At 45.0% G+C, this 17,852-nt stretch overlaps 1 protein-coding gene and 1 non-coding gene across 2 annotated transcripts; both read right to left on the bottom strand.

The window, feature by feature from the left end:
* Positions 1–10,914: 10,914 nt before the first annotated feature.
* MAGED2 (MAGE family member D2) lies at positions 10,915–17,776 on the bottom strand. The gene is made up of 13 exons (XM_024767196.1): positions 17,725–17,776; positions 17,464–17,537; positions 16,602–17,093; positions 15,720–16,028; positions 15,536–15,599; positions 15,197–15,276; positions 14,551–14,645; positions 13,769–13,848; positions 13,633–13,675; positions 13,226–13,288; positions 12,020–12,134; positions 11,241–11,647; positions 10,915–11,049 (listed from the first exon to the last, which is right to left on the bottom strand). Exons 2-12 carry the CDS (start codon positions 17,506–17,508, stop codon positions 11,249–11,251), a joined length of 1,785 nt encoding a protein of 594 aa, XP_024622964.1. The 5' UTR covers positions 17,509–17,537; positions 17,725–17,776; the 3' UTR covers positions 10,915–11,049; positions 11,241–11,248.
* LOC112414628 (small nucleolar RNA SNORA11) lies at positions 12,295–12,423 on the bottom strand. The gene has a single exon (XR_003006198.1). It is a non-coding gene; the product is annotated as a small nucleolar RNA SNORA11 (small nucleolar RNA).
* Positions 17,777–17,852: the final 76 nt, after the last annotated feature.

Consider the following 17,852-nt stretch of genomic DNA (forward strand, 5'->3'; position numbering starts at 1 on the left):
CTTTTATATATATATATGTATATAATTTTTCAGATTCTTTTCCCTTATAGGTTATTACAAAATATTTCAAATATCCTGCATTTGAACTCACCTCCTCTCATGATTACTGGTTTAGATATCATATTTCTGTGAGAATGATTTCCTACCTGTACTATATGTTTGCCTTTACTGGTGAGATTTCCTACTTTGTAATTTTCTTCTTTCTAGATGTGGCCTTTTCTTTTTTGCCTAGAGAAGTTCCTTTAGCATTTGTTGTAAAGGTGGTATTGTGGTGCTGAATTCTTTTAGCTTTTGCTTGTCTGTAAAGATTTTGATTTCTCTGCCGAATCTGAACAAGAGTCTTGCTGGATAGAGTATTCTTGGTTGTAGATTTTTCCCTTTCATCACTTTAAATATATCATGCCATTCCCTTCTGGCCTACAGAGTTTCTGCTGAAAAATCAGCTGATAACCTAATGGGGATTCCCTTGTATGTTATATGTTGCTTTTCCCTTGTTGCTTTTAATATTTTCTCTTCATCTTTAACTTTTTTCAATTTGAGTAATATGTGTCTCAGCATGTTCCTCCTTGGGTTAATCCTGTATGGGACTCTCTGTGCTTCCTGGACTTGGGTGACTGTTTCATTTCCCATGTTAGGGAATTTTTCAGCTATTATCTCTTCCAACATTTTCACAGGCCCTTTCTGTCTCTCTTCTGCTTCTCGGACCCATATAATGCAAATGTTGGCACATTTCATGTTGTCTCAGAGGTCTTTTAAACTGTCCTCACTTCTTTTCATTCTTTTTTCTTTATTCTGTTCCACAGCAGTAATTTCCACCACTCTGTCTTCCAGTTCTCTTATCCCCTCTTCTGCCTCATTTATTCTGCTATTGATTACTTCTAGTGTGATTTTTATTTCAGTTATGGTATTCTTCAACTTTGGTTTTCTCTATATTTCCTAACTCTTTGTTAAAAACTTCTCACTCTGTGCACCCATTCTTTTCCTGAGTTCTTGGATCATCTTTATGATCATTACCCTGAATTCTTTCTTGGGTAGATTGCTTATCTCCACTTCATTTAGTTGTTCTTTAGGGATTTTACCTTGTTCCTTTGTCTGGAACATATTCCTCTGCTGTCTCATTTTGTCTAAATTGTATTTGTATTTTTATGTATGTGGAAAGTTAGATATGTTTCTCAACCTTGGAGAAGTGGCCCTCTGTAGGGATGTCCTATGCATCCCAGGAGTACACTTCCCTCTCTTCACCCATGTGCCAGGCACCAGCTGGTGCCAGGGTAGGTCCTGACCCGTTTGAGGACCTGTTTGAGGACTCAGTTCCACTGGCTGAGGAATTGTAGGGTTTTGGTTTTGGTTTTTGGGGTGTTTTGTTTTGTTTTGTTTTGCTTCTGTTGTCTGTCTCCTGGTGTGTGAGGCTGATCTAGAGACTTGTACAGGCTTCCTGGTGGGAGGGGCCAGTGCCTGCCCACTGGTGGGTGGAGCTGGATCTTGGCCATCTGGTGGGCAGAGCCATCTCAAGGGGCATGTCTAGAGGCAGCTGTGGGTTCAGAAAGTCTTTAGGCAGCCTGTCTGCTGATGGATTGTGTTGTGTTCCTGCCTTGTTGGTTGTTTGACCTGACTCATACCAGCACTGGAACCTACAGGCTGTTGGGTGGAGCCAGGTCTTGGTGCTAATTACCAAAGCAACATTTCTGTCTCCAGCAAAAGTTCAAGTAGATGAACACTCCCTTATATTTCTTCCACTAGCTTTTATGACCCCAGAGATGGCCACAGCCACCCCTAATTCCCCAGGAAAATCTCTAAGACCAGCAGGTAGGTCTGGCCCAGGTTCCTATGAAGTCACTGATTTTGCCCTGGGTCCCTGTGCACATGAGACCTTGTGTGTGCCCTGCAAGAGTGGAGTCTCTGTCTCCCACAGTCCTGTGGTGCTCCTGCAATCAAACCCCACTGGAATTCACAGCCAAATGCTCTGGGAGCTCCTCCTCCTGATGCCAGGCACCCAGGCTGGGGAGCCTGACATGGGTCTCAGAATTCTCACTCCTGTGGGAAAACTTCTGCAATATAATTATTCTCCAGTTTGTGGGTGGACCACCCAGGGAGTATGGGATTTGTTTATATCATGAGTGTGTCCCTCCTACCATCACGCTGGGATTCTTCTTTATGTCTTTGGATGTAGAATATCTTTCTTAGTAGGTTCCAGTCTTCTTCTTATTGGTTGTTCAGCAATTAGCTGTAATTTTGGTGTTCTTGTAAGAGGAGGTAAGCTCAAGGTCCTTCTACTCCACCATCTTGTCTTCTCCCATAAGCCTAATGTCTTAATACTACTTTTCTATTTGTCCCATCTGTTCTTTGTATCTTTAGTTCTCCTCCCCTGACTTCTTCTGGATTAATTAGTATTTATTGGTCCATTTTATTTCGTCTATTAGATTTTTAGTTATATGATGTTGTATTGTTGTCATGTTTACCCTAAATACTAACCATGCATTCTTGCCTTATTATAGTCTACCTTAACTTAGTAGTTTAACCACTTCTCAAAGAATGAAAGAACCATAAGACCATTTAACTCCATTTATTTCCTTTATGCACTTTACTTTAAAAATATTTTTAGTTCTACCTACTATAAATCCCATAGCAAGTAATTAACATTGTTGCAAAAAATAGTCAGTATTCTTTTACATTTACTCATATGTGTATCTTTTCCTAGGGAACTTCAACCCGTTCTACAATTCTGTTTGTCCATCTAGGTTCATTTTACTTTAACTTAAAGAACATCCTCTACTACTTATTGTAGCTTGAGTTTGCTGGCAATAAATTCTATCAGTACTTGTCCAAAAATGTCATAATTTTACCTTCATTTTTGAAGAACATTTTGGCTGGGTACAGAATATAGCTTGGGATTTTTTTTTTAATATAATTCCTTTAAAAAAGTCATTGCATTGCCTATGACTTTCCATAGTTTCTTTTCAAAGTTCATTTCTAAGATGTATTGTTATTTCCTAAAGATAATAATTCTTTCTCGATGCTCTTGACATTTTTTCACTTCCATTGGTTTTAAACAGTTTGCTCATGGTGTACCTAGGTCTAGTTTTCTTTCTGTTTTCCCTAACTGGTATTCTCTAAGTTATTAGAATCTATATATTAATTTATTTAATCATTATCACTTTTATGTGGAATCTAAAATGTGGCACAAATGAACATATCTACAAAAGAGAAACAGACTAAGAGACATAGAGAATAGACTTGGTGCAAAGGGGAAGGGGGGTGAGGGAGGGAAGGACTGGGAGTGTGGTATTAGCAAATGTAAACTATTATTTATAAGATGGATAAACAGCAAGGTCCTACTGTATAGCACAGGGAACTATATTTAATATCCTGTAATAACCCATAATGGAAAAGAATATTTTTAAAAAAGAATGTATATATGTGCATAACTGAGTCACTTGCTGTACAGCAGAGATTGGCACAACACTGTAAATCAACTATACTTCAATAAATATATTTTAAGAAATAAAAATAAAATTTATTTCATCATTTGGCTTTCTGACACATGTTTATAACCCTTTACTGTATTATTTTCATTATCTTGGGTGGCTTTGCCTCAATTAAGGTACTTTCTAATGATCTCTTGAACTCACTAATGCTGATTTCTAAAACTAAAAAAAAAACATACCCAAAATTAGGTAATCACTAAATACATTTAACAGTAGACTGGATATGAAGACAGGGTGAGTCAAAAGATACTGTGGTTCAGGGGCTGAAAAATCACTCTGGCCTAGGATATCTAGGCTTAGAGATTTGGAGCTTATGATGTAAAAAAAAAAAAACAAAAACCCTAACCTTCCAGAGTTTAATGTCCAATAACTTCATGAGATCTTAAACACTCAGGTATCCAAGATGCTAAAATTCAGGGGATATTGCATCCCATAGCATTCCTCCAATGAATTATGCGGTTCTTTCAGTAACAAAGGCTATACTGCCACAGGATATAAGAAGTTTATACTTCTAGAACCACAGGGTATTATGGTTTAAAACGCTGCTTCCAGAACTTCATGGATTCAGGCTCTAAAGTCAAAATCTCTTTGGCCTATGGCTCCAGGATTCTGTTTCAAGGGTGCTCTGGTAGGTGGGGTACAAGACTGAAGCCTAGATGGACCCAGGACTCTATGGCTTCTAAGCCCTATAAGGCCAGTGCACTGTATTCTTCTGGCTATATAGTCAAACAAAACAAAACAAAACAAAGCTGTGGCCCCTTGACAGTTCTGAATCTAAAATGACTACAGTTTTAATGTTTTTGACTCATGCTTTATGATGCCAGAGTACTCTAGCCCAAAGTCTCTATGACTCTGGGCCTATAGAATAAATAGGAGAAGGTTACTGACCAACTCATTCAGTCATTCACTCATTCATATTTACTGATTCATTCATGCATTTGCTCACATTACATTCACCCACTCTTTCCTTACTCACACATTCACTCATTCCCCTTTTCTTTCCCATTTACTCTCTTCATCAGTCAGAATGCCATCAAAAAGCAGATGGCTCGCTCAATCGGTAAACTGAAGATAAATTAGCGAAGACATAAGTCTCCTGGGGCACAAAGTACTCTGGGTGCTCCCCATTTACTATCTAATGTGACGCTCATGAAGACCAGGCTGGGTGAGCTAATGCTGTTCGCACATTACAGGCAGCAGACATGAAGCCAGAGAGGGCCAGAGACATGCCCCAGGCCACACGGGGACCCTGTGAGGGAGCTGGGGCAGTTTAACCCTCTTCGCCTGTCTCTCAGTCAGGACTCCTTCCACCAGAGCACACTGACTGCTGACTCATATTCCGTAATTAGAATGCGTGTACACAATGCCTATATTTGTACATGAAAATGTGTGCCTGTAACTGTACATTTGTGCAGATGTTCCTCACACAACATCTGTGATTAATAACACGCCTATATGCAGAAGAAGGGTGAATCACTTGCTCATCTGGACTCCCACAAACCCAAGTGGTTCCTTTTGGTGCTGTCACTGTTTCCCTCACTGTTCTTGAGAACAGGCCACCCCAGTACCCAGCACGGGCCATGAACACTGTAGTCACTAGCAGAGGTTTGTGGAATGAGCAAGTAAATGTTTGAGTGAGTTGAGTGAGCGTCTGTGACAGATTGGGATGCTGTGTGGGGCCTGTGACAAGCCCCAAGCAGAGAATCTAAGCAAAAGTCTCTAGAGTTTTGGAGCATAAGCCATGCTCTTTGTCAAATAATTACCCTCCTTTTGAAAAACAGCTCCTGGCACCTGATGATTGAGTTAACAAAGTTAAATCACTGGCCCTGGTAGAGTTTGAACACCTAACCATGGGACCCCAAGTGACCATGTAAACTGAGCTGCCCATCCTAGGCTTGGTGCCATCTGATCCGCCAAGCCATAAATTTGGACAGGCAATAACAACACTCCATCACCAAAGAGTAGCGGTATAAACAAAGTCAGTCTGGAGCAGGTCCTGAAAGCAAAAGTGAGTTATAGGAGGCACAAACTCCCATAGTCCCTACTCATGCCACACTGCTTGCTCTCCCTCAGCTCACTTCTAGGCCCTTGTGGTGAGTTCCCAATAACCAGCTCACTGAAGAAGAAAAAACCCAGGAGCATGGTTTGCAGATGATGCTGTATGATAAGTAGGAACTAACTGGAAGTTAACAGCCCCACTTAGATGTGACCCTGATGGGAAGAAAGGAAGGGAAATTCTCCTAGGAGGCAAAACTCGGAGCTGTGCATCTGGTTGATCTCTTAATTCAGAAAGTGACCTGGCCAGGGGCACTGATAAATGCCAATTAACAGTCTTGTCAGATGGTCAGACACTGGGAAGGAACAAGATTGGAGAACTGAGCCATAACAAGGCAGCAAAATACTTAGAGAGCGCTTATTACATGTAAGGCACAGTCTAATTGCTTTGCGTACGTATATATGAGGAGTAAGTGAACAGATCTCTCGGAATGGGCTGAGTGTGAGAATATTTGTGTCTCATGTGAATGCTTACAAAAGGGAGCATGATGACCCAGCCTGTGGAAATCTGTCAACCTCTTTCTCTAGACATTCCAGTGCTTGTTAGATGAGCCAGTGAACAAAACTGCCATTGTAAAAGGGATGGATGTTATGCAGGGATTTGACATGGATTTACCATCACATGGGTTGACTTGGCTACCAACACTGTTGAGTGCCCAAGTTCTCAACAGCAGAAACCCCAATATGTCACCATTTCCTGGGGAGACCAACAAATCCTTGGATGACAGAGGGATTACATTGGACCTCTTCCATCAGGGGGTGGGCATCAATTTATCCTTATGGAAATAATCAAATATTCTGGAATGGATTTGCCTTCCCTGGTGCTTTTACTAGTACCACCATCCTTGGATTTTCTAATTACTGTATACACTTTGTACATCATTGAGATATCCCATACAATATTTTTTTTCTGGTCAAGGAACACATTTCACAGTGAAAGAGGTAAGACAAATGGTCTAACGACGATGGACAATCACCCATAAGCAACCGCCTTTGCAGAAGGGTGGGATGGCCTATGGAAGATTTAGTTCTGGTGACAGTTAGGAAACAACACTTTGTGAGGTCTGGGGGACATCCTGCAGAATTCAGTGTATTCTGTGAATCAACGACCAATATATGATGATCTTTCTCCCATAAACAGAATACACAGGTCTAGAAACCAAAGGGTGGAAATGGGAATGGCACCTCTCATCACTTCACTTAGTGAAACAATTGCAAAACTTTGATTCACAGGAAGTTGAGACTTCCACCTGGCCATTTGGAGTTCCTCATGACATTGAACCAATAGGCAAAAAAAAGGGTGTTTACTATGTGGCTGGGATGAGTGGTCCCAACTATCAAGGGGAAATAGGGAATCTCTCTGCTACACAATGGGGTAAGGAAGAGCATGTCTGGAACTCAGGAGATTCATTGCATGACCCTAGCACTTCTATGTCCAGTGGCAAAAGGTCAACGCATATTACAGCCAGCCAATACAGGTAGGACCTCCAAGAGCTCAGATTCCACACAGTCATTGTGGAGGCAACCTCTAGGATCTCAGGAGCATAACGCACAACTTGCAGTTCAGGATTGCTGGACCCACTGGAGCAGGGCTTAATCTACCTTCTATATATGAGTATATGAGTCCCAGGAAATCCCCTTAGTACCTTCATCCACATCATACACAGTGATGATCCAAAGATTATCCAAATGATACAATACCCATACACTCACAGGTCATGGTGGTTCAATGTACAGTCTAGTTCATAGCTTGTAGCATATCTAGAATGGGTTGCAAGGTAGATAGAAAAGAAAAGGACATCACCCAAAAATTCCTAGACTGGAGGCTGGAGATAGTAGGTAATAAGATTTGGGGTGATCGCGTTTTGAAGGGATGAATGGCAATTGTACATGGATTAATAGTATTATGTTGGACCAAAGCATTTTTGAAAGTGTAAGTTTGGAGAAAAATATTGTTATCCATTTTGTTTTCACAAATGGTTGGTCTCTAGTAGATATTTCTTGTTTTCTTTTCCTCCCTCCCTCCCTTCCTTTCTTTTCTTCCTCTCATTCTCCCTCCCTCTCTCTCTCTTCTTCCCCGCACCCCACTCAGCATTCATTCTACCTTGTTTTATTCAGTCCAGGTGAAATGTTGCTGTAGGGTTTCTATTCTCAATGCAGGGGTAAAGGGAAGATAGGATGGTGGGTAATCACCCCACAAGGGAGTGAAAATTGGTCCTTGTGGGGGACAAAAATCACAAAAAACTTTCACAAAAATTACAATAGTTTGTGGCCCTCTAAAGCTCAGCCCTACCTGAGGAATCTTACTCTTTAATATTTAATTTCTGTTACTGGGTTTTCTTGGGTTTCACATGAGCAACAATGAGGAAAATACACAAAATGTATGCAAGATCAACACTACAAAACCATGGCAAATAGATGGCTATGATTGGAAGACTTTCAATCTATTGCTCATTCTTGCAGAAGTGACCAGCTTGTGCCTTTTGGCTGCCATTGACTGCCTTTATGTTTGATCCTCAGTGGCTCTGTGTGTTGTTTGGGCTTTGAGAATTAAAGAAAAATGGCTTTTATTTAATTCTACAAAAGTTACTCAATCTATCATTAATTATGTCAAGTACTGAAAAGAAAAATGTTGATGATACCTGAATGAATATCCAAGAGCTAGTTAAAAGTTTTCTCATATCAAGCAACACTTAAAAGTTAATTACACTAAAAATAATTTTTAAGAAATTTAAAACTTCATTTGTTTTACTTCTGCTGAAAAAATAAGTTTTGAATAGTATTTTAAAATTTTGATTACACTGCTAATATCATCAGTTACATAAATTGCTAATTTACTTATGTACTCTGATACCTTACAGTGTAAATAGGTTACATTTAAAGTTGCTCAGCAAATAGTTATATGTTCATAGCTTTTACAAATTGTTAAACTTTTAAACATTTTATTTAGTCACTATAAACCCTGTATTGAATAAAATATCTTCTTATGTATAAAGTGCAAATGTACATAATTTTTAAATAGATATACAGTATATCTGTGATATTCAAATTTCATGGGGGGTAGCAATTAGGACAAAAATGTCTAAATAGGCTTCTTGGGGGGTGATAATAAAAAATAGATAAACTGCTCTAGGGGCTTTTCCCACTCCTAGCCAAATGGAGGATATATGATACATTCTAGAATTATTTGGAATTAATGATATACTGTGGGAGTTCTTCCATTGTAGTAGTGGCCTCCAAGCTGACAAAAAACATGAACCAGGGTCTATCCCCATTTCCCCTGGCACTCCCTCTTCCTAGCTCTGGCCACTCCCCAGTTGCCTGGAGCTGGACTTGAGCTCTTCCTCCCTGCCTCACATGCCTTCAGTCCTTACACTTGGGTAGTGAGAAAAAGTCCATCACTTGCCCTGTCAAAGTCTAAGCCTTGTAGGAAAGGAGAAGAGGTAGGGAGCCCTGCAAACCTAGTGGTCTGCAGAGGGAAGGTAAGTGGGAAGGTCAGAGTTCTTCATGACTATGATTCACCCTTATCTCTATCAAGCACTTTGAACTCAATTTTTTTTTGAACTCAATTTTTATTAGAATCATAGTCCCCAAGTTCCTTGCCACCCCTCACCATCACCGCCCCCGTTCCATTTTCAGATGGACATCACCTGGAAGTCTGAGAGGGCCCTGGACATGGTACCCACCCACTAGAGAGCCCTTCCTAGGTCTAAGCTGCCTCTGGCCTTGTCTACCTCTCCTAGGTACTATCCACCCCGAGGGGACCATGGCCTATGGAATTAATGGAAGAATCTTTGTTTCCAGTGAAGAACAACCTCAGCAGCAAAAGCAGGTCTCAATTCATGACCACAGGCAAGGAACTACCTTGCTCTGGGTGCAGCTTTTTCTTTTTTAGATCCTGTTCCCTAAGCAGCAAACCTTGTTCCTTTACTGCTTACAGAGTCTACAGGAGGGGAAAGGCAGCTGTTACTAGAGCCTCATTGTTTGCAAGACTCTGTCCCAGATAAGGAATCTGGTAATGTGGCAATTAGATGATGAGAGCTTCCTGGAAAGAAAGGTCCAGGGAAATACTCCCCAAAACAGGGCAAAGGTGGATCTCTGATTGCCTGCAGGCCGCATGCCTTAGTGGGCACTAGAGCTGGGAGGACTACACGAAGGGACTTTGGCACTTGCCTCCATCCTTGGTGATTTCACTGTCCAAATGGATAACCCAACCAATACCCCATCTTCCCAGGCCATTGACCCCTCATGTCTAGGAACCATCACCTTCTCTCCCGTTTAACCACCTACTCCTTGGACCTTCTCATCACCCAGAGTTATCTCTGCTGTCTTCTTAAATATAATCATCCCATTGTCTGACCATCTGACTAGTGCCCCAGTTTATCCTTCCAGTTCTCTCAACATTCCTTCCCAGACATCTAGAACATGGCACGTAGCAGGCACTTAGTATATTCACTTAATGTTCTGCCTTATTCATAGACTTCAAAGACTCCTGTCCACAAACCCCTGCACTGTCTCCCAGTCTGTCACACAATCTCCTCATCTTCCTCACCAAGCCTGCCTGGGTCCCATGGTCCATCTCTTCCACCATTCTGTGAACCTACTATGTGTCAGACACTGTGGATACAGTAACGAAGATTCAGACTCATACACTCACTGCCCTTGGTCTTGTCCTTATTCCACAACCAAACAACAGAACGAAAACCTTGGAATAAACTAACACTCATCTTGATTCCTACAAGATTACTGAGCACCTTGCCACGGGGAAGGGGTCTCCCAAAAACCATGGGCTCCATGCTCTACTGGGGCCTCTCCACTGCCTAACATCCTTCCACAGTCCCCTCTCCAAGTCCCTTCTGTACAGTCCCTTCCCACAGGTCCTCCCCACCCACCTCCTCAGGGACTGGGCTGCACGAGTCAGCCTTCAACACCTCCCTGTCTTTTGGCTCCTGCCTGCTCAAGTCTCTCTCTCTTTTCCCAAGAAAATCCCTACTTGTTCCCGTATCTCCCTTTAGCTACCTCCCTCTCCCTCCTTCTTGTCTCACCCAAATTTCTCAAAAGGAGAGTCTATACTTGATGTTCAATCTCCTCTATTTTTCTGCTCCAGACTTGCCCACCTCAGGGCTCTTCTTCAAAGTGTGTCTGTCCTCTATGCCTATAATCCCCATAACTCTTCACACCACTGCAATCCTGCCTGCTCTATAGGCTAGAGATGGGGCCCAACCTATCCTAGAGAAACATGCTAATTTTGCTCTAATTTTACTCTATTTGACAATGTCACCTAAAGCTAAGCACAGATTGAGGTGGAAACTTTCCCAATTCATTTTAAAATGTGATACCAAAATGTGACAGCCCACCAAAAAAAGCAATAAACTCAGAAATGGCAAATAGATTTAATGTAGAGTGTCAATTTCAATTGATTGATAGTGGCTGCCTAGAGTGCTGTGTTGAGTAGGTTTCTGAGGATGCACCCTGGCTCGAAGAGAAAGACTGCTGGGATTAGGAATATCTGAAAACACAAGTAAAAGAAAATCAAAAAGTCAATTGATATCCACCAAAAAAGAAGGAATAAAATGCCAAAAGTAGTGTTTTCTCACACTCTCCATGTGGTCCTCCAACCTTGGCCTTCCTATAACCACCCAGCTCCTCATCCCATTCCCATGAGGCCCGGCTTCCCCCAAGTCAAGTCTAAATAGATACCTGAAATCTCACTTGTAGGAGAAACCACAGGCACCAGAGTTGCCACTGGTGCTGGCACCAGCTCCACCAAGGCCCGCGAAGAGCCCAAACGTGAGAGTGGCTGTCAGGCTGGTGCTAGCACCAAAGCTGCCACTGGCACTGGCACCAGCGCTGGCACTACCACTCTCCTGGGCTTTGGCTTTAGCTTCAGCTCCCGTCTGGATCCGGGCTTTGGCCCAGGGTCCAATATCAGCTTCGTCCCAGTTGCAGGGCCCAGCAGCATTCTCAGAGCCGAGCCCAATGCCCATCCGAGCTCTAATCTCAGCCCTTGCCTTGGCTTCAGCTGCAGCCTCAGCCGCAGCCTTCATATCTGCTTCCACTGCCTCTCGGTACTGAGCTGCCCATTCCTTGGGATCCTTCTTTTGTACCTGAAACAGGAATAACAACCATCTGAAGGATCAGAATCTGAACACTGAGCGCCTACAAGATGCAAATTATAGTAATACAATAAATACTACTAGTAATTATACACCTAATATTCCATCCCTGCTCTGACACTTACTATCTCTGCGACCTTGGACGTAACACCTGACAACCTCTCTGAGCCTGAGTTTTCTCATCTGCAGTAAGGCAATGACATGTCAGTTGTAAGGATTAAACTATTCAGATAGAGTGTTTGCACATTAATACAGGCTTCAGAGTGTTCATGCATGAGCTGCAGGTTGCTCTGCACACAGCCTACCCTAAACAGTGGCACCCCATGCTCTTGATGTGCCAGGCTTGGACAGCTCTCCAATTACCTTGCAGGCAAACTTGAGGACTTTCATCTTGCTGGTCTCATAGTAAGAGCGCAGGCCCCAGAAGAACTCATACTCAGGCGGATTGCTATTAGGGACTCTGGCATAGTCCAGGTACCTTGAAAAGAGAGGTTCAAAGCCTTTATGTCTGTAAGACCACTCGTGGCCCACTCATGCATTTAGGTGGAAAACTCCCCACTAAATACTGCAGCTTTTCTTCCAATATTCAGCCCTATCTCACTGGTCCTGCCCAGCAGCCACGTGGAGGTGCAGGGGGCACGTGTAGGGTATTTGTTCATAGGAAGGCCACGAGTTTTGTGCCCCTTGTCACAATAACCCAGGTTCCTGTTGGGTGTGTTGTAAACAGAGGAGCTATTTCTTCAGGCCCCCTGCTCTGAGCACACCTCACCATGGGGCTCGTCCATGGCCTGGCTGAACCCTGGGACAGTCCACCCTAGGAAATGACTGTACAGGAAGAAACAGTCAACCAAGAGCAGTGGACTCCATGCATACTCTCGACCATTTGTATGTGAGCCCACAGGTGTGTGCTGGTACACCTGTATGAGTGCACACATGTTCTCCAAGGACCAAGAATAGGGTGGGCCCTGGCCAGAAAAGTCAGGAGGTCTGGGCTTCAGGTCCAAATGAATCCTTTACCAGCCAGAGCCATGCTCAGGCTTCCACTCTCTGAGCCCTAGGCTCAACTGATACAGGGGATGAGGTGACAGCAGCTATTCTGCAGGGTAGTTATGAAAATGAAATGAGATGTACTAGTCAAGACCCTAGCACAGTATGTGGCTGCTTAAAGCTACCATTCTATGGCATTTCTTTATGGAATTAATTTCTATGAAGCCCTAGCTAGCATAGTAAAAAAGAACCAAGGTATTGGGGCCAGGATCTAAATACAACTCTTCCGTTTGCTACCTGTATAATAACCCTGAGCAAATTACTTCACCTCTCTGAGCTTCAGTTTCCTCATGCGTACAATACTGGTGATGACAATCCCTCCCTTGAAGAATTGTTCCAAAGGTATATGTGAGAGTACAAGTAGGTCAGGAAATGTGTGCTTCTGTTCTCTGCCACTACCTCAGGAATAAACTACCACCTGCATACGCACACATATGCATATGCACGTGCACCACAGCTTTATTACTCAGTTCTAAGACAGGCAAAATGCATGGAACACAGGAACACTAGACAGACACTTACTTCTGCTTCACAAACTCATCAGTAATGAGCTTCTTCACATCCCCAAAAAGCGAATGATGTATCCTGACAGCACAAAATGATAAAATACATACATACATACATAATTACATACATAGATAAATATAATTGGGGCTGTTGCACTTCCCAGATGTGGGCAGAGACATTTCCAACATGGAAAAGAGGCTTCCAACATAAGATGGAAGCTCCACAGAAGCCCAAGAGTCAGTGAGACAGACAGCAGAGTTCAGGACCATTTCCCCATCCACCCAGGTCAGAACCCTGGACCCTCTACCCAGTCCAGCAACCCTGCCCACTCCACCAGATCACCAGGCTGATGCAATCCTGGGACCATCTTCTCTTGCCAAAGGACAATACAGACAGCAAGCACTGACAGAGCCCAATCATACCCAGGGCGCAGCCCCAACTTGCGCAGCACCTCCCAGATGACAGCTGCAAGGGGAGGCAAAAGGAAACAGGGATAGAAAATGAACATGTGGAATTCCGACCATGACCCCCCATTCAGCTGCCAGCCCAGCCACTCACCCTCACTGGACCTATTTCCGTTCATGAAGATGATGCTAAGAAGCACCATGAGGAGACCCAGCTTTGGTGAGTCCTTGGTCCTAGGGGAATAATGGGACAGAGAGAAGGTTTACATCCAGCAGCCATCTGCAAAAAAACACACCAGCCAGCTCACTAGGCTAGCTTCTCCCAGATTCTTCACATATGAGAGAATTCTGCCCAGTCTATGCTTCAAGCTCTATGTGACCCTGGGCAAGGCACTTAGACTCTCCTATTCATAAAATGGGAAAATCACATTCTCCTCTCCCCAGGTTGCTGAGAGGATAGAATTGTACTTGTACTTGTCAACCCAGTACAACCCGGACACCCAGCCAATGTGAGTCCCTTCTTGCTCTCCCAGACCCCTCAGCTCCAAGAGAATTCTACGTAGAGCCCCACTGATGCTCCTGCCCTTCAAGCATCATGAGCCACTCATACCAGGAAGCCCTCCTGTGAGAACCATTCTACCAAGGCCAACAGGAAGAGATAAGCAATGACAGGTCTGCTTTCCTGGGAAGCTTCTGGAGAAACAAAAAGCCTGACAGTAGGAGTGCCCTGCCCCAGGCTTCTACACCCTACAGTAAATCATAATCAGGTATCACTATTGTGTGCAGGGCTCCAACTACGTGCAGGAGCTGGAATAGGGGTTTTTAGGCTCTGTCTTTCCTGACTTCCTAAGGGGATGTGGGGAGAGGACAGGGATGGAGTAGTACCATGGGCAAAAGCAGAAGCCTCCCTCCCACCCCAGCCCTTTCCCAGCTTACGTTCCCAGTATGCCTGCATCAGTGGGCTCTAAGGTGCTGAGAAGAATGTACAAGTGGTCATTCTTATCAATTTCCTTTAATTGGATCCCAAATACCTGCAGATGTGGAAAACAGCTTGTGAGATCACAGAATTCAGCTTTCTGGGCATCCCACAGTTCCCCCTGTGCCTAGGTGTGTGTGTGTGTGTGTGTGTGTGTGTGTGTGTGAGAGAGAGAGAGAGAGAGAGAGAGAGAAACATCAGTGAGATAATGCACTTAAATCACTTAGCTGAGTGGCCAGCACATGGCAAACAGGCAGCAAATGCATTATTTTTAATCAACATCATCTTTGTGATTAGTGGGAATCTAGGCAGCCAGAGAGTGGGGAATGAAAGGGAGAAAGAACATCTGAAATACATTATAGGACATGTCCAGCAGTGGACAGAAGTCAGGACTAAGCTGGGTGGCTTGGGTCCTAGCTGTGATTTTACCACTGACTTACTGTGTGACCTCAACCTAGTCTATGCCCCTTGCTAGGCCACTGTCTGCCCATCTGCACAGTGATGGGGCTGGATTAGTCTCTGTGGTACCCCCCAGTAAAGACATGTACACCTTTGTTTGATTCGAGGCTACCCCATTGCACCCATCCCCGAGGTCTGCCCCTTCACCTTCTCCAAGGAATAGCCTGCTCGTTCAATGATTTCAGGGTACACATCAGTGTATTCTTTGATGATGTCCTTCAGCATGTCTGCAAGGGGAGAGTGTTGCAAGCACCTGGGCAGAAGTGAGGCCGGGTGGCCCCCATACCCAAACTAAAGACCCTTTACCAACCATGCTGTGGGTGGCATAAACAGGTTCTGAGCTAATGAACAGAGATACTACTACTGCCAAATTAGAACTTTAGGAGGACATAAGTGGGAGCAGGAGAGCAAGAAATGCCCTCAGCACATGGGGGAGAGGGCAATGGAGAACAGAGCTGGGGGAAGGGAGGGTTAGTAGAACTCTACCTGAGCGTTTGATGGGAATCTTTGTCTGGTCTTTAACCAACAGGTACTTCACCAAATCATTGGCCTGGGAGAGGAGGAAAAGATGGAATGATCAAAACATGCTTGCAGAAGACTTGAGAGGATGGCAGAGAAGAGGGCAGGCAAAGCCGTGAATAACGCTGAGTGGAGAGGACAGGTTTCTTACCCTCCCTTGCAAAAGGGCTACATCCCGAGGTGGTGGTGTTTCAGGCTCTTGGGATGACTGGAGCTTAGCAGCTCTGCGGCGAGCCTTCCCCCTACGGGCCTTAGGTGACCTCAGAGAAAGCAAAGCTCTCCGGGCCCAAGCAGCCAACCGAGTCCTTGATGCCCTGCGGGCCCAAAAGGCTATGGGGCCCCTTGAAGCCCTGCGGGCCATTGAGGCCATTAGGGCCTTTGAGATCCTTCGGCCGCCCGTGGTTCCAGAAGCCTGACTCTGGTCACTGCTGCCATCCTCTTCCCCATTCAGATGCTTCACCTGCATCAATGAAGAGCAAGCACAACATTGCCAGATGATGCAGATGGTCCTTTTTCCTCATCTTCTCTCTTCCTGAAGTCCCCTCTAATCCCACTCTTGTAGTAACAGCCTGAGTCTTGGATTTGTCTTTCACTGTTTTCCAAGCAGGAGTTTCATCTTCCCACCAGGCCAGGAGCAACACAAGGATGGGGCCTGAGGCTTCTCCTCCTCTTGTGTGCACCACTGGCTCTGCTTATACCATCCTGGACACGACACTCCACCTCTCTGGGACTCAGCTTCCTTCTCTACAAAACTAGATTACTTTCAGGATTTAATGAGATAACCTGTGTGAATGTGCCTAGCTCAAGGCCTGACATATGGTAGCTACTATGTAAATATAAACTGCATTTCATTCAGATTGCAGCTGTTCGTATTCCTGTCTCATGTGCCCACCAGTCTGTGAGCTTTCTGAAAACAGGAATTATATCACATTTCTCTTAGTGTCCCGCCACAGCCTTGATGAGCTGAGGGAACTTTCTAAAGGTTTATAGAACCATGAACCAACTGAGAGAAACAGAAAGGCAAGGGTCTTACCTTTCGGGCTTTCTTGGCCTTGACCTTGGGCCGAGTATCCTGATTCTCCTGAGCCTGTGCAGCTGCACCCTCAGGCTCAGGTTCATCTGCCAGAGCCTGAGAGGCAGCAGCCTCAGTCTCCAGGGTCTTTGTATTGACCTTCGTATCAGCCCCACAGCTGACCTTTTTGGTCTCAGTAGCAGGCATTGTCACAGCCTGAGGGTCAGTATTCTGCACCTTGGTGTCAGCTGCCGGATTCTTCGCTTCAGCTGCCAGAACCTGGGTATCAGTCAGCTTAGCGGTAGCTGAGGCCTGAGTGGCAGATACCTCCTGAGCCTCTGTGGCCTTTGAGACCTCTGTGGTCTTTGAAACTCCTGCAGCATTTGAGACCTTCATGGCCTTTGAGACCTCTGGTGCCTTTGAGGCCTTTGGTGCCTCTGAGACCTCCAAGTTCTGGGTCACTGTCAATAGGGTCTGCATCTTCAAGCCACGGTCCTCTTCTGAAGCTTCAGCCTGCAAGAGGAAGCAGGGAAGCTCACAGACCTTCTCCCCACCCCCAACTAGGCAAATGGCCCCAAAATTCCAGGGCCTCACTTCTCTGACCTACACTAACTCCTACTTGCAGTGTGCTCTGACCACCTCAGCCCAACAAGGCCTCCCTTTCCTCTGAGCAGAAGAGGGGCGGGCCTACCCTCCCTCCCGCCTTCCTTCCTCCCTCCTTCCTTCCCTCCTCCCTCCCTCTACTTGGGGGAGGGAGGCGGCAACGAAGCAGGGAGGTAGATGGAGAAGGGCTGGGATGGGAGGGGAGGTGCCAAGAGATTTGGGGCAGCAACAGGGGCTGGAGAGCAAATGCAGCTAGGGAGAGGGCAGAAGAAGGGCTTACCTGGAAGTGGGCTGGACCCGTACCACTCTCGCTTGTGTCAGCCATGTCTCAAGTTGGCCTGGCAAGAGCTGAGCCTGAAGGAGAGAAGGCCTGGGTTAATAGGCGAGCTCACTTAACGTCCTCTCTCCCGCTCGGCCTGGAGGCTGATACCCACCTTCCCTAGGGTCCCAATCCCAAACCCTCTCCCCCCCCCCCCCCAAGGCCCCCGTTCTCAAAATCAGTAATCCAGAGCGCCTAGATCTCAATTCTCTGCAGCCGTACCCTCCCCTACTCCAGGAAGATGTGCCAGCGCGGCAGCTCTGAGGACCCCGCCCCTTTTCCCAGTGCACACCCCCCCCAGCCGCAAGTCGACAGTGCGCATGCGCATCCGTTGCAGGGCCCATCTCAGC

Source organism: Neophocaena asiaeorientalis, unplaced genomic scaffold (genome assembly GCF_003031525.2).
Source record: "Neophocaena asiaeorientalis asiaeorientalis breed wild unplaced genomic scaffold, Neophocaena_asiaeorientalis_V1.1 scaffold313, whole genome shotgun sequence".
NCBI lineage: Eukaryota > Metazoa > Chordata > Mammalia > Artiodactyla > Phocoenidae > Neophocaena > Neophocaena asiaeorientalis.